This window comes from Diadema antillarum, unplaced genomic scaffold (genome assembly GCF_040938485.1).
Source record: "Diadema antillarum isolate AM-2024a unplaced genomic scaffold, OU_Dant_1.0 seq00002293_RagTag, whole genome shotgun sequence".
NCBI lineage: Eukaryota > Metazoa > Echinodermata > Echinoidea > Diadematoida > Diadematidae > Diadema > Diadema antillarum.
In genome coordinates, this window is record NW_027272915.1 from 90,736 (window position 1) to 107,157 (window position 16,422).

The 16,422-nt window shown below is 38.4% G+C and overlaps 1 protein-coding gene and 1 long non-coding RNA gene across 2 annotated transcripts in view; one reads left to right on the plus strand and one right to left on the minus strand.

The window, feature by feature from the left end:
- The window catches only part of LOC139714482 (uncharacterized), a 34,912-nt gene extending 18,490 nt beyond the window's left edge, over nucleotides 1-16,422 (plus strand). The window contains exon 3 of the long non-coding RNA XR_011709703.1: nucleotides 16,311-16,422. This is a non-coding gene — a long non-coding RNA (uncharacterized lncRNA). The remainder of the gene's footprint in view (nucleotides 1-16,310) is intronic.
- Nucleotides 4,689-12,140, minus strand: LOC139714485 (1-acyl-sn-glycerol-3-phosphate acyltransferase alpha-like). The gene is made up of 6 exons (XM_071626189.1): nucleotides 11,899-12,140; nucleotides 8,361-8,494; nucleotides 7,084-7,259; nucleotides 6,214-6,327; nucleotides 5,564-5,636; nucleotides 4,689-4,834 (listed from the first exon to the last, which is right to left on the minus strand). Exons 1-6 carry the CDS (start codon nucleotides 12,138-12,140, stop codon nucleotides 4,689-4,691), a joined length of 885 nt encoding a protein of 294 aa, XP_071482290.1.

The following is a 16,422-nucleotide window of genomic DNA, read 5'->3' on the forward strand; positions in this document are numbered from 1 at the left end:
TAATCTCTCTTTTTTTACAGCTTTTGTGCAATTACCATGTATCAAACTTCCATTAATTGACGATGCTCTTGATGTTGTTGATTTTATAGCTTTGTATTGTGAAGGAACGTAGGATTTTCGTATTAGCGCGGTAGTGTCCTCATTTAGGCTATGAATATAGGTGGAGAATCTTTGGCTAGCTCAAGTTCACTTCCCGTAAAAATTCCCCCTACTCTCTGCATATCCCCTTCTCTCTCTCTCCCCCCCCCCCCCCGCCCCTCCCTCTTTAAGTGTCTTTCTTCCATCACCTCTCAGCTTATGTGCCCCTATACAGGAAGGGTAGACGAAACTAAAGTCAAGTTGTGCAGAAGGGCAGGAAACTGCCCTGGGATTTCGTGTTATAGTTTCACAATCGGTACGTTGCTCTCGAGTCTCACCGGACCCCTTCCCCGTATCATATACTAGAGTATACCTTTATTCACTGAATCGCGCATTATTTTATTTCAAGAGTGACTAATGTTTACTCCCATGGCAGCGGAGGTTTTTTTTAGAAGTTTTAATTTCTTCTCGAAAGGCTTTGAATGATAATAATAATTATAATAACAGTACTGATAATAATGATAATAATAATGATAATGATGATAATAATAATAATAATAATAATAATAATAATAATAATATATTATTATCATTATTGTTATTATTATTATTATTATCATAATTATGATAATGATGATTATAATGATAATAGTAATAGAAAGAGGTACTAGTATACCAATATGAATACATCCCAAAATAGTCGCGTAGAGGAGGTTCATTTACAGTAGTTTACTTGGAAAATATCTGGCTAAGCTACCATACTTCATTGTAATCTTGTTGAGCGTATATTTTATAACGATATTTTGTTTCAATTCACCTAAAATACTGGAGTACAGAACACAAGTAACAGGGAACTGGGACTGTAAAACATGCGTTTTATGATGTGGTTGGACAGCCATCGGATGTATCCTTTCCGTGTTTTAAGGAGGAAATGACTTTAAGACAGTACAGATGTCGCTTTTTCAGAGAAAGCAAAGTGACTTTTTTCACCCCAGCTTCGATAATAAAGGGTCAGACTTGTTTGTCATTATGTAATTTTGAACAGAATGCTTAAAATTCAGTATGCGCAACGGAAAAGGGGAAAAAATCATATAAAACTTCGGAATGTTATGAAATTATGAATTTCGACGATTTTTGTCAGAGTTCTCGAACAGTATGCATGCGAATCAGCTGATGTAATAATCGTCTCACAGTTTCGCATTGCATAAAAATGAAATATTCTGCATTAAAAGTGTAAAACATTGATAATGTAATTTAGCAGTGTTTAGGGCTGAATAACTTCAAAATAATTGTCTGTCGGATTGTAGTTATTATAGGAGTTCAGATTATATGCCTTGTACATGGGGCATAATATTGCGTTTGGACAGAACCCTGGAAATTTCCAGATTTTGTGTACAAACTGTTTTACGGTAAGTCGTAAGGCGAACACATCACTCATTTATTTGTTTATTCATATTGACTGTTCAAAAACTGTTTTGTGAAAATTCACAAAGCTTCATAATTTCATAACTGTCCAAATTTTCGTTCGTTTTTTATCAAGTATTCACTGTTGTGATATTTTCAAATTCTACTATTTTCTTTGCAGTTAGAGTTCGGTCTGCAGTGAGTCATTCACGAAATTGGCCAACGATAATTGGACGCATTATTTATGACGTGTAACTGTAGAAAGCATGACATTCAAGTGCTCACAGTATAAGAATCAAATGATATGCATTTAGGTAGATGAAAAGCACCCATCTCTCGATGACTGTCTTTATTTACCTTTTCTCTAATCAAAATACATTTGTCTGTATTGCATTTCCCATTTCGATATTGCATGATTGACATATTATTCAACACACGAGCTAGACAAACTGAATAGATTATACTGAATTGGCATATAGAGACTTCCAGCTTACAATCACCAGGAGCACTACGTTTTTAGTCCGTGTTATCTCTTTACTATCTTTGCATTAACGGTGCACTCGATTTTACCTTGTACATTTATATCATGGCACTGATTTTCGCAAGTTTAAAACGAAGATTTCAAAAATGTACACACTAGTTTATTCCGTTTTTCACTTTCACACAAAATCTACCACGCAGAGTGTTTCATAATATACAGCAACTATGACTCGAGTAGAAACACGGCATACATATTACATACACAACAATCACGACCAACTGAAGCCCTACAGTCCAGTCATAGGTACGCCTTTTCTGTTTGTTTTTTAGCCACGATCATGGACTGATTAACGGGAACAGTTAAAGCATGGGGAAGAAAGGTGAAAGTGTCGGTTGAGAAGGCAAGGTACCTTGGAAACATCCATGCATGTTATACAAGAATCGGTGTTCTCTCCTGGGGCCTGTTTCATAAAGATTGATCATAGGATTGATTTTTCGGTTAAAACGATTCAAAAAGGTTACGTTGGATCTGCCTTTAAATCTATGCTTTAAATCAAGCGTAAGTATCTTTATGAAACAGACTTAGATCAGGATTGGTCTTACGCTCGAGTCGCTGAGTTGCGCTCAAAATCGTAAGATCAATCGTAACTCTTTATGAAATAGGCCCCTGCCCTGGCATGCACATGATATAGGGTGCGTTTATCAACTCCTTTTCTCGGCAGAAACAGGTTTTCCAAACAGCTTTCAAGGAATTTTTACGAGTTGATAAACGCAAAGCTGTTTTGAAAGCCCTTTCGGAAAGCCTTTTCGAAAGGGTGCGTTTATCAACTCTCCTTTTCTCGGCAGAAACAGGGTTTCCAAACAGCTTTCAAGGAATTCAATGAGTTGATAAACGCAAAGCTGTTTTGAAAGCCCTTTCGGAAAACTTTTTCGAAAGCCGCAAATTTGTGGCTTTCCAAACAGGTTTCCTTAACAGGTTTTCAGAAACCTGTTTGTAAAAGCCTTTTGAAGTTGATAAACGCAAAGCTGTTTTGAAACGGCTTTGTAGTATTGTACTGCAGTTACGAACAATGCACGCCTTATATGACCTCTTCTCCTCGGGTCGAATTGCGCAATGCAGCTGTGCAGTGACAGGCCAGTTATCATGTTCGCGAAGAGAGTTGATAAACGCAACTATTTTTGAAGCCGTTTCTAAAGGGCTGTGGAAAGGGCTTTGGAAAGGGCCTTGGAAAGCTGTTTAAACAGGGGAAAGTTGATAAACGCAGCCACAAATACAGAGAACTGACGACTCGCGTGCGTGACGTACAAGTCTTCCGTGGATTTTCACTTAATTTCGCATGAAACCTGTACTGAAAAACTATGATTGCGAAACACGACTGTCTTCAATTACAATAATTGAATTCATAATGAACGATTAACGTTGGTTTGCATTTTTAACCTGTCTAAACTGCTGCAATCTCTTTGCGTAAGTTGCTTTTCGATTTAATCGCACTTCTTACGTGTCTGTGGCTCATCGGACAACTTGTGGATTTAATTGTATTTCTGAGCTGTTGCGTAGATTATGATACATGTATTGCGGCGTCTCCCATTATCTCTGCCCAATGGATGAATAAAGGATCCCTTTAAAATGCAGAGTTCTATATAAGCGAGCCAGAGACTCTCATTAATGATATGCTAGGACGCCCTCTACGTTCTTATGATCGTCGACTTTTGCCACATCTTTCCAATGAGTGACAGTGCATTCTTGATGCTTGTGACATTCCTACTGAAATAAATAAAAAGAGAAGACCAACAAATTAACGATGCTCCCTCTTTCCTTTATGGGTAAACATACAACATCCATCGTGTGACACACACGCAGAGTTTCTTAGTTCGTCAGTAAGCAATTTTGTGCACCGAGACTTTTTATCGAATTTCTACCTGCTCTACCCAGTCAATGTGATGTACATGTAATTTCAACAACAACAAAAAGTCACTTTGAATACCTTTACTAACATCGCTTCTCTTAGGAAACCACAAACATATAGATAGATAGATAGATAGACAGATAGAGATATACAGTTAGTCATCAAAACCGAGCAAGAACGTACTGGCTGGAATTACTCAATTTTCCAAACTTTTACGATTCTATGCAAAGTTCTTCATAACTTGATATCGCAGCGACAAGTCATAGTGCAGCGTGCTATATTGTGGTACTAAGTAGATGACGATGTAACCGGTGGCCAGAAATTCATTGATGTGAACTGGCGGAACAGTCTAAAATATAGACCATACAGGAATACGATCGCGACCTCGAAATATGAAAGGCGTGGTTAAGGCATCCCGAATAGATGAGTAGTGGTAAAGGGCGCTAGCCTTGCAGACGATGCAGTTGCCATCGTACAGCTTGAAATGACGTCATTGAAATTTGAGCAGACGTCGAAAGTTGACATTGCAACTGCCATAAAGCATTTACAGTGTCTATAGTAGAATGTTTTGACGTAATATCACGAACTCATCGAGTACAATTTGGTATAGTGTGCATCAGCATTGTGGCAATGATGACATGACATTAATGCGGTAGTACTAGTATACTGCTCGATGTCCACAGATAGAGGGCGGTATAGCAATGTTTGAGTCGGGGGCGAAACTGCTTGGCTGTGTCTTTTCGCATACAGTAGGAAGTAGGACCCTAATTTGTGCGTCAAGGATTGTGATTTCTGACGGGACTTCTGCTTCGGACAAACTCAGTCATTTTTGTTCGTGGTGTCCTCTTCCAACTGTCGGAAAGTATCGATCATCTGATCGCGAACCTTGTCGCTTAATTCCTGCACGTCATCCAGAGTGAGGCCCTCTGTTGACACGGGAGGGAGAACCTTGGCATTGTAGTGACCTGAAAGCCAAAAGAGTCCAACACGATGATGGGCAAAAGATTTGTTTTGTGATTAAAGCGAGAGGGATGTGGTGTATGCATCTGTTATGGCAGTAATGCTGGAAGTCCCATTGCGAGACGCATTTTACCCATTAATCACAAGATCGCCTTAGAATAAGTCCCAATTCATGACTACTCGACCAGATTTATTTAATGAGGCGTTGCATGCCCATGCTTTCTTTCGACAATGCTGTCGAGTCGACTCTTTGTTTCCTTCAGATGCAATGTACACAGTAATGTTGTGTTGTTGATGAGATAACTTCATTCTTTCTATTTTGTGACTTTATACATGAGTTTCATTGATAATTGAATATCCTGCACGTCATGATAGATACATGGCAGAACTGATTATCGGAAAATCTTGCCAGTCCTAGATAATTGTACTTGACCAAATGATTATGTTTTGTGAGCAGGATCGTTATTTTAAGTCAAGGTCGTATGAAGGTCATCATTCCTTCCTTTTAAATTCTTATTTTCTCTTTAATTTCAAGGTTCAAAGACTTCACGACTTAACCCTGTGTGCCATGCATATTTCCTGTCCATACGTAAGTGTGTGATATTGCACATTTGACGCAATGGCACAGAAAACGGTGGAAAGAAGATCATGAAGATGGGGAAGAACCTAAATGTATCTTAGCAAAAGTGTTGGTCGCAGAGGGCGTGATCTCGGAAGTAATCAAATTCTCTTACCTGACGTAAATGTGTGCGATTTGAAGTCTACGATGTGCTTCTGCGACGAGAATACCACTGGAACAATTGGAACCTTTCCAGAGTTAAACACAATGTTTACATTGCTGTTTAATCGATCCGGAATTCCAACTCCATAAACATAATTTCAAGAAGTGTTTGACTATTGTGCTTTACTTCTAATCAAAATTCGACGATGCGCTTAGATTGTGCGACGAGAATACCACTGAAACAATGAGATTAGGACCTCTCCATAATTGAACACACGCATCGATATTTAGTTAGCATTCATTTGGAAGTCGAACTCAATAAAAAAATTTAAACAGATACCCAGAAACAAAACTCCTTAAATTAAATGTTTTTAAGGTGTTTTTATTCTAATTCAATTGGGCATGTTTGATGTAATTTTTGCCTGTAGCAAATGTGTTCTACTGTGCCTCAAAAGATGCTTTTCATGTTCCAGATTAACAGTGGTTAGCAGCCGTAAAGTAACTCTTGACTTTCTGTGAACTCGAGTCGGGGGGGGGGGGGACAAAATAATTTCAGCTAACCTACCAAACACAACTGTGCATGCGTTAGAATTATAACCGCTATTACTATTTACGACTATAGTCAAACTCATATCGAGTGTCATTTCGTGCATCTGAGCTTACCTGTGCCAGGACTGCTAGATTGAAGGCACCCTTCTTAAAGGGCAACATGGGATCGGTAAAGTTGGCCTTTGACGACAATTTCCGTGTTCCCTCGGGGAAAACCAGGATTCGGTACTGTGTAAAACACGACGAGACGGTCAAGCAAAGCTAAATCACACAAATTGTCCATTGCAAAGATGATATTGTCATTCCAGTATTCATTATGCATCGAGAATGTTCATTTAAGGTTTATGGATAGATATATCTTTTATTTACAATGTTGATTTCAGTAATGAATACATTGCCTTTATTTACTAAAGTTCTCCAGTGAGAAAGAATCACCTTTACCGTTTGATCTACTTGATTGTATATCTAAATTTTTTTATGAAGGCGGGTGGGATAATTCCAGTTTCAAATAATTTCGGTTAAATTAATATCCTATTGAACATTGAGGCGACATTAATACGTCATTGACATATATAGCATTGCTAATGACATATTGATAATGATGCAAGAGAGGAAAATTCTGACTATCTATGTCAGACCCATAAACGTATATTGTGCTCTGTACGAAATGTTGTCACTTCGTCTTCGAGACAACATCATGTAAACACAATACGGTGCCATAAGTAGATTGGCAAAAGTTCTAAATGCGATTTTTACCAACTGTCAACCTTACTTTGGCCATAGTCTTAAGTACATTGTATTAGGAGATTAATATTATAACAACGTTGCATAAATATCTTGTGCCACTTGTCAGAGTCCCCTACCACGTGACGTGTACTCTTTTATAATTGTGATAGCCCGTATCTTTCACGCTGGAAACACAATTGAAGCAGTGCCTTCAATTTCTGTAACCGCAGTGTATGTCAGTTTTTCTGAAATGCTTACGTTCTTTCTGTGAATAGTTTCCACGGCATGCTGCAACGTTTCCTTCGCGCTCTTTTGGTTGCTCCTGTCAACGAAGATCGTTCCCGCCAAAACGGCCCCGAGACCAAACGGGCCGGCGTACTTCAATATTTTCTTCATTAGGATCACGCAGCGCTCAGGCCAGATTTCCATCACGCCTGCAAAGAAAAGAAATGGAAGCTGGAGATTCGAAACACAGGAGCACATCTCCCTGTCGAGAATATTGTCAGAACCACGCCCTCTATCGCTATCCTGGTTTAATCGTGTACTTGAATGCTTACCAAAAATCACACAAAGTATCTTATGCTGACAATACATACCATAACTTCACGAATTCTAGTCGCAAATTAACGCTCTTTCTACACAATTGTATTATTTTCCAATAATGCTATGAGTTCGAACAAAAAGTGTCATAATATCTGTGATATGAATATATACGTGTATTTGACTAATGTATTAACATTCGTTTGTTTGATTTTGTAATTATGCGCAAAAAAATAACTATTAGAAATGAGTTGAGTTGAATTGAATTGAATTGAATTGAAACATAATACTTGTGCCGCTGTTTCTGTCGATTACTTTCCGAAAGTGAAGCACTAACAGAAGAGCTGTTGGAAATTTTGACTATTATTCTCAATCGCAGACCGTCTCTGATCATTGCTGATATAGGTAGATTTCCTCTCTACCAGAACGCAAAATGACTTCATTCAATTCTTAATTCCGCCCCGGGATTACGGCAAGATTCTATAGTTAAATCTGTATCGCAGTATCGTTGACAGCCAAAACAGTCGTGTATGCTTTATTTCTCGTGTGTGTATTTATTGCGCAGCTGAAACACTCCTTTTGGGTATTAACATTTCCAAGGGAATCCCTTGTATAGTTAACGTTGCACAAAAAAAAGAAACAAAAAGAAACAAAAATAAAACAAGATACTGGAAAGAAAGCCTACAGATACTTCGGAGAGAATGTATATCTTCTTTTATCCACATCTTGACTCCCCCCCCCCCCCCAAAAAAAAAAACAAAAACAAAAACAAAAACAAAAACAAAACAAAACAAAACAAAACAAAACAAAAAACAAAAAACAAACCACACACACACAAACAAATAAACAAAACAACAACAACATACGATTCGCCTATCTTTCGCTACAACTGTCTGAAGATTATGTCCATTCAAATTTGCATGGCTTGCGTATCTACGTAATATCTACTATTTGTTAATTACATCCGTTTCCATGGGAGCGCATCAGCATCATACCTATGCAGTCCAGCGAGCTTTGATGGTTGCACACCAGGATGAAGGACCCCTTGGGGTAGTTCTCCAGACCACGAGCGGTGACACTGATTCCGAAGAGCGGTGCCTGCACCCGCTGGACCAACAGTCGCGGCACTCTATACCGGAAGTGATTGTTCAGAAGATTCAAGAAAACAGAACAGACTAACATGAAAACAAATTCTTATATAATATGTGGGGGATAGATTCAGGCAAGCTTTAATAATTTCGATTTAGATGTCGGTACTTTGCTATCTTCTAACATTGTACACTTGTATAGCTAAAGCTAGCCGGTTTGCATAGAAGTGGCGCCGGGTGGAGGAAAAAAAAATACTTGGGCTTTTCGGGAAGTATATAGGACAACAGTATTCAGTTAATTACTGCGAAGTTTACAGACGTGTTTGAGGTCAATAAATGTAACCAGCTTTGTGTATGATTGCGGGGTTTTGCTGTCCATTGGTCGTTTTCATACTTCGATACAGAAGACTTTTTAAAGGTACTGTTTACCATTAGGAGCAGTGATTCAAGAAATGTTCGGGTTATCACATTATTCTGATTCATATTATGTGTAGGTCAGTTGTATCACAAAACATCCTCCCATATAAAAATTTTGCAATAAAGCCTAAAATATGAGGAGATACCACTATTTTTCTCACTAAACCATAACTGTAGACGGTTTGGTCTAGGAACAATTTTATTATAACTATTGTTCATATTTTGTATATTTAACAATATTTAACATTGATTATACTGATTAACTTTTACACTGGTTGTTTCTATCCCTATCAACTCACATTTTAGAACTATTTTGAAGCACTACAGCTAGGGTTTGCATCTGCAAATGGTAAACAATGCCTTTAACGCATGATTTTGCTTTGCATGGGGAGAATCGCGATCTCATTAAACAGGGAATCTACAGATAAGCCTTTATCAACACAATTTCTTTGGTTCATCATCTAGTCGGGTATAATTAGGGCAAGGTCAGTGAACTTACAGTGACTGACTGTTTACAGATCAAGTCATTTCTGAGTGACTTCGAACACCACTCCACATTGCTAAATTCGCACCCTAGTTTATCTGGCAGTTTAATTAGTTAATATTAAACCAAAATGCCTGATCTGAGATTGCAATGCTTTTCAGTAGTAGTACATAGATGAAACTTCCGTATATAACTTGTTATACACTACAGCCTACTAGTATATTATACTGTACATTATACAGTCGTGGTGGTCTTATTGCATTTTCCGTGCCTGTGCAACACGAGATCATGGCAAATCGCCGTGGCATATCTTTTGATTTCAGTCAAAAGTAGGCCTACTTCGTGAAAATTAAAGCACTCACAGGAAAGAATACACGATTAAAATTACTTTAAAGTACACTCCAAACGGAAAATAAAATCGAAAGTTTATTATGAGAAGATGTCAGTCATATGCATGCTATACGAAAGTCATAAATGATGTGTCGGAAGTGTAAACACTCTAGACATAGAGCAAGATACATGTAGCCTAGCATGTCATTTTTATAATAGGCAGTCCCAGTGGAGATTGGAGAGCACATAGTGGGATTTTGTGCATTTTCTCTTTCAATGAGAATTTTGCCTTTTAAAGAGAAAGTCCTACGTGTATCAGTTATGACGTATAATAGTGAAAATGAACCACTGTATTTCTTACGTTTGAAGAAATGAAACATTATTATGATGAGATAAAATCAAACATCGTGTGTGTGTGTGTGTGTGTGTGTGTGTGTGTGTTATAATCATGATGCAGAAAATAAGGTAAATTTGATGAGATGATGACTGGCGAGGTGTTATTCCTAAGAGCTGGATCACCCATGCCTATAGTATAGCTTTTCGTGTATCGACTGTACGGTAGTTAGTGTTTCTGTAATGCCCGTATAATGTATACTCACATTAATCTTTATAGTTGCTTCTATCAATTTTGCAATATCTGATGGCAGGTACACTACATTAGAAGAGGTTTTCACGGCTTCGTCGAAGATCAATTGAGGACAGATAGGTTATTACGCATTCTCCAAGATAAAGAGAAATCTAAACCTTCAAACAGACTCAGTAGAATGATACATTTTATTTTTATTCAAGCGTCTCCCGAACAAAATAGTGAAGATTGACGTCATGGGTCGATGACTTAGCGCAAAGAAAATTCCATCTCAGTCACCGGTCCAGAAGCCATGACAATGGCCTTGATGGTCTATTGTGTGTATCATCGATGGTCTAGCGATTTAAATACATGCAATTCTGTACTCTCAGAAATTCCACAAAAGTAGCTGTCGTGTTATAATATTTGTATATATATTTGAGTTTGTGCGTGCATGTCTGCGGCATGTGTGTGTGCGTGTATTATCTATCATTTACTGTGTTTAATGATGTCTGTTTTCATGGTGTACTTGGTATACTGTTGGAATAAGATGCTTAGTGTGAAACCGGTTAACATTTCTAGGTGGGATACGTGTTTGGGGTCTTGCCAGGAAACACCTACAAGATCAACGTATCACGTTTATCATGTCATGATTTATCGTAATGTTTGTAATAATGCAGGTGTTGTTGGAATGAGAATGAAGCAGATCACACCCAACCGCATGTTGGCTTGTGTTTTATAAAGCACATCTATAGTAGTATACATCTACTTATACATCTATAGTATAGTGCAGCTTCATTGTTTGAAGTCGAATATTCGAACGTTTGGGAAATTTTGAAGTTTCTAATCACGTCTCTTGATTCTATGATTGATGACCAGTTCAATAAATCTCTGTCGACAAGGATCAAACCGTAAAACAATCGTGCCATCATTGCACATAATTTATACATTGATCAGTTCTGCATAATAGGACTAAACATGCAGGACGTTGTTTATAAAGCGCAGATATTATGACAGACAGGTCATGACCGCAGTCACATGTTTTGGCGAAAATTACAACAATTGGTGAGAACTCTGTGTTTTCTTTTGTGGCACTGCAAGCACGGAGGCAGCGAATCCAATAATAATTCCATGTAGGCCTACACATTTTCATTGTTTCAACGAAAAAAAAAAAACATGTCCGATCATGGACCTGTTATACATAGATAATTCGTAGAGGTTCGAGGGAGTGTCTGAAAAGATGGTCACTCTCTAAGTGCTTTATTATTTTTTTTGAAATAATATTTATTCACTTCCAATCAAAATAATAATACAAGAAACACCAATTAACTTTGGTATTACTGTATAATACAGACATAGAAATAAATTCCTTTAAAAATTATTATACATTTTCATTTTTCGATATAACAAATAAAATGGCGTATAGTACAGGTATTTCCGAAGAAACAAAAATGTAAGTATGTTATATCTAAAATAAAACCCATTTCCAAAACAATTCTCCCTATAGCTAACCTAACTATACCCTTCCTATCCATACTACTGTTATAAACTACCAAAGAAAAAAAACACACACACACACAAACAAACATACGTGTCACACACACACACACACACACACACACGCATGGAAACACAGATTTTCAACACACCTGGTTGACTTGGGGTCACACGGGTTGAACAACTGAATTGGTATTGTGATGAGACCGAAGAAGAAATATATCCCTCCAAACGCGTAGTACTTCAGATGGAATCGAACGCTGCGACTTCGAAGGACGACAAAAGCGAAAGCGACGACAAGCCCGACGATGACTCTGCTCGCCTGTGTTCCCGATGACGGCTCTGTCCCGATCCCGCGGGAATCTTCATCCATCTTGTCACCTTCCCACGTCATCGCACCTCTTATCAAAGGTCACCCCTTCACCCTTCGTAGTCAGGTGTCAAAGAGACGAGTCTGCTTTGTACACAGTAACACTGTAAATCATAAACAACTCTGATGGGAGATCTTAATCCAACGATTTGCTCGATTCTTGCTCCCGCGACAGTGTTTCTCCGGCGTGTAGAATGATGTGTCAGTGCAGCTAGACAATGCACCACATCAAATATTGTGACACACTTCACACTGGACTGCGTCTGTGGAATGAGATCCTGCTGTAGCTTCTATTGCGAAAATATCAATAATCATAATGATAATATGTGAGTTATGCACAGCCCTGACGTTTATATTGACTTCCGATTGACGTATTCCTTCTTTGCTTGGTTGAAATATGGAGGTAAACAAGAAATACGATGGGTTGGTGCAAGCTGTCATAAAATGGCACAATAGAAACACCTGTACACAAGGAGGGAGTCTGGAGATTTGTTCAATACGCGTGGACGAGGCCGCTTCTATTCAAAGTTCGCTCGAGCACCCGCCATAAAAAGTCCGTTGCCCCGATTGCAATTGGATCATCGTAAGCATTCAGTAACCGCCGGAACGCAAATCTTTTGTGTATCGCGATCCGTAAAACCATGGAGCGACTTAACATCAATATTGTTCGGCTCGCGGAGATTTGGCAATGTCCGTCTTGAATCTTTCTTTTCACTGCAAAGATTTCAAGTGTCAATACTGGTGGATTCACACATCATTGAGTCTGGACTCTTTCTTTGCTAGTGGGGTAACTCTTAGAGTAGGTGATGGGGAGGCGACCGGCGACCAGACAGGTAGAGGTCTGCTGCATTTTATCAGAGCGACGGATATCGACAAGTGGGCAAAATCTGTCGAAGACAATTTCAAACAGTGGTTTATGCAGTGAATAGAATGAAAGAAAAGTGAAAGCAAAGCATTCATTGCGTGACACTTTCCTCTTCTTGGAAACAATCATACAACTGATTTATGATGATCACGCGGTCTCTCATCTTTTAGTTGCAGTTTTCTGTCATCTTGATATGTTTACACAATTAGAACTATGCTCTACATAGTCAAAACGTGGAGATGGAATAGGCACATATCTTACAGTATGATAAACTCCTCGTGCATATATCGAATCCTGTAGTTTTAAAGCAGGCAATATTACACAGAAAAATGATGTTTGTTGTCTTTATACTGCATGCCACGAAGTCTCTGACGAACAATATGTCACTTTCAATTTTAAAGCGTGTTTAACGGTCCATGCGGATGTGTCGCTGTAGTCCTATAACATACTTAGTGGCAGAACCAAAGTGAAAGGATGGCGTATTAATCCACGCTTATGCCCTGAACACGTAACTGTCTCCAGGCTAAGGGATGTTAGGGACGAGACCTTACGGAATTAACTTGTTTTCAAGATAACATCGCGCCACAAAACCTTAGAAATATCGTCGCATAAAACAAGAGTCTTGCTCGAAGTGTATGATTATGGCAGGTTGTTCGTGTTTCGCGCTCTTATGAAGGTATTACAAGCTTCCAGGCTCCAATCTCGAAAAAATGCTGTTGAAAGATGTGTAAATACACGTCGTGTACATGCATCCTAGTAACGAGCTATTTGCACCTCGGCTTCCAGAGCGCGCACGCGTGTGTGCGGAGAGATAGTACACATGGGTGTTTGCATGTCCGTGTGTGTTGTGTGTAAAACCAGAAAGCTTGAAAGGAAAAGGTATTTGATTGAGCCGTGAAGAAAACGCACAAAGTGTCACCAAAACTGGCAGTTTTTCAGCTACCTGTATCCTGAAGCAAACAAAGATTTAAAAAAAACCCAAATAACAACAACAACACGATGAGAAATGGGAGGGGCTGTGGTTTCTTTCAATTCTTTATGACGCAGTAGTAAACAAACCCGCTGTTTTCTCAAACCGCCCAATACAATCGTTACCTCTCCTAACACACACACACATGCACGCACTGCATCATATACCTTTTTGTAGTACATGTATAATACATTGTCACGCTTCTTGAATTTTCTCCAATGCACACAATAATGGAATAATCCGTCGCACCTTGCTGGTTGCATTACTTTGCCAACAAAGGCCTTCGTTCACCGAATAGAGTATGTCCAGATCTATACCAATAGTAAAAGTTGAGGGACAATACCAATAGTCAAAATTGAGGGACTATTCCAATAGCACATAATGAGCTGCTGCAATTGCACACCATTCGACGTCGATGTACATGTCGTCCGTCGTCCATTAATTTGTTCACTTTTTTAATCTTCGATTTGAAAAGCTGTGGATGGATTTTGACCAAACTGAACAAGAATCATCAGTGGGGAGGGGATTGTAATTTGTACAAAATGAAGGCGGTGCCCGAAGGGGTCCCTAAGCTGATCCAAAATACTCAAACCTATACCAGGATGTTGCCCAAGGGACCATAATCAACCCGCGGGACTCGCGTGTTTTGTTTTGTTTTGTTTTGTTTGTTTGTTTGTTTGTTTTGAAGGCTACCTTGTAGAGAACATTGCAAAGACCATGAGATATTATGAACTGGATACTTTGCAGTAAAGGATAATCTTGCCTATACAAATTGTATTATGTTCCTAGAAATCTTTACGATTTAACAGGAGCGAGAGACAAAAAGAATCTTAATCATCGCGATTGTTGACTTTGTCTGTCAGCTTTATCTGTATTCATTCAGTCATTTATTCAGATATATTTGTTTGTCTATTCATTTTATGCATTGATTGTACATGTAAGCCTATCTATGTCTTATTTCTTTAGATCTTATTGCCTTTCTGGTATATAATCTTGAAATGCGACTTTCACTACGGGAACAGAATTCTAGACTCTTATAGTTATCGCTGATGCCATGAACACAGAAATTGCAAACATGTGAAATTGAACGGCCGTTTGTGCGTGGATGTATGTGGGTGTATGTATATGTCTGTAGACGGGTGTTTATTAATCTTTGTGCATAATACAGATAACTATCCATGGAAATTCACTTCTACTAGATAACACAGTCATGTCTCAATTTCATTTATGCCATTCATATCTATTCGGGTCAGTAGTGAAAGCACTAAATTTCACACTGTCATTTTAGGAATTTAAACTGATAGTGCGTACGTCGATGAATTGCGATTCAAATATTTAACAAAACAATTGCGTTTTGTGGTGTATTGCACTTCTTCATAACGCAGTTGCTAAAATTGTATTATGAATGGACACTATCATTTTTGCTGTGTTTCGTCGCGACATGAACTTTGTGCCAATAATTAACTGATGAATACGAATTTGTTGATATTCTTTTTTGAGGGATGCGTATGTAGACTTGTCAATCATTAATCAGTCACTTAGCGGTCTCCTTTTAAGCATCAAACTATAATAGTCAACAATTTGGACATCCAGTAGCAATGATGCCATGTTGATTAATTATCTAATTAGTTGGTTAGATGAGTGTCTTGTTTTATCCTCTTCACGTAGTGGCGCAGGTGAATGGCTGACAAGGAGTAATGGCCAACGAAAAATATATAGCAACCGTGATATCACAAGCTGTATAGATGGACTAATGTTGTGAATAATGTTGGTGTGAAGAGGAAAAATCCTGAAACAAGTAGATTATTCACTTTAATCAGTAACCCTCAAATCAAGAAGTAACTGATATGATATTAGTAATTATAAATTGATCAGTACACAAATGACGCATTTGCCTGCTAGAGGAGGAAACGCAGACTCGCGTCACTGTTCCTCAAAGGAAACCTTACGAACTCTGTGTTGTCTTGTGATAGTACTACGCTTCATTTACATTCATTCAAATTGATGCTCTATACCTGATTTATGTTGCGTTTTCGTATTTGAGAGAAAAAAAACACACACACACCAATATATACTTGTTTCTTAACCGTATACTTCATTTCCTACATTTAGATAGTTGCTTTCGCGCCGAAACGGATACAAGAACATGCAATCAAATCAGTCATCAAGCAATAGGGGGAATACATTCAAGTTTTATGATTATGACGTTCTCTTTTCCTATATTTGGAGATAAATTGGCCGTCTGCATAACGGTTTGTTATTTGTTTGTTTGGTTTTTTTTTTGTCTACATTCATTTATTATTTTTCACTGACTTAACTACTCTTTGGATTCTTTCATGTGTTTTCTTGAACTTTGCAGAGAGCGCCTTTCAAACCGAAACCTAAGAAGACACTGAAAAGACTAAGAGCGCCCTCTAAGCCACCACTTCGACGCAAACTGGATGCGAAAAAAGACCAGGAGAGGGCGGCAA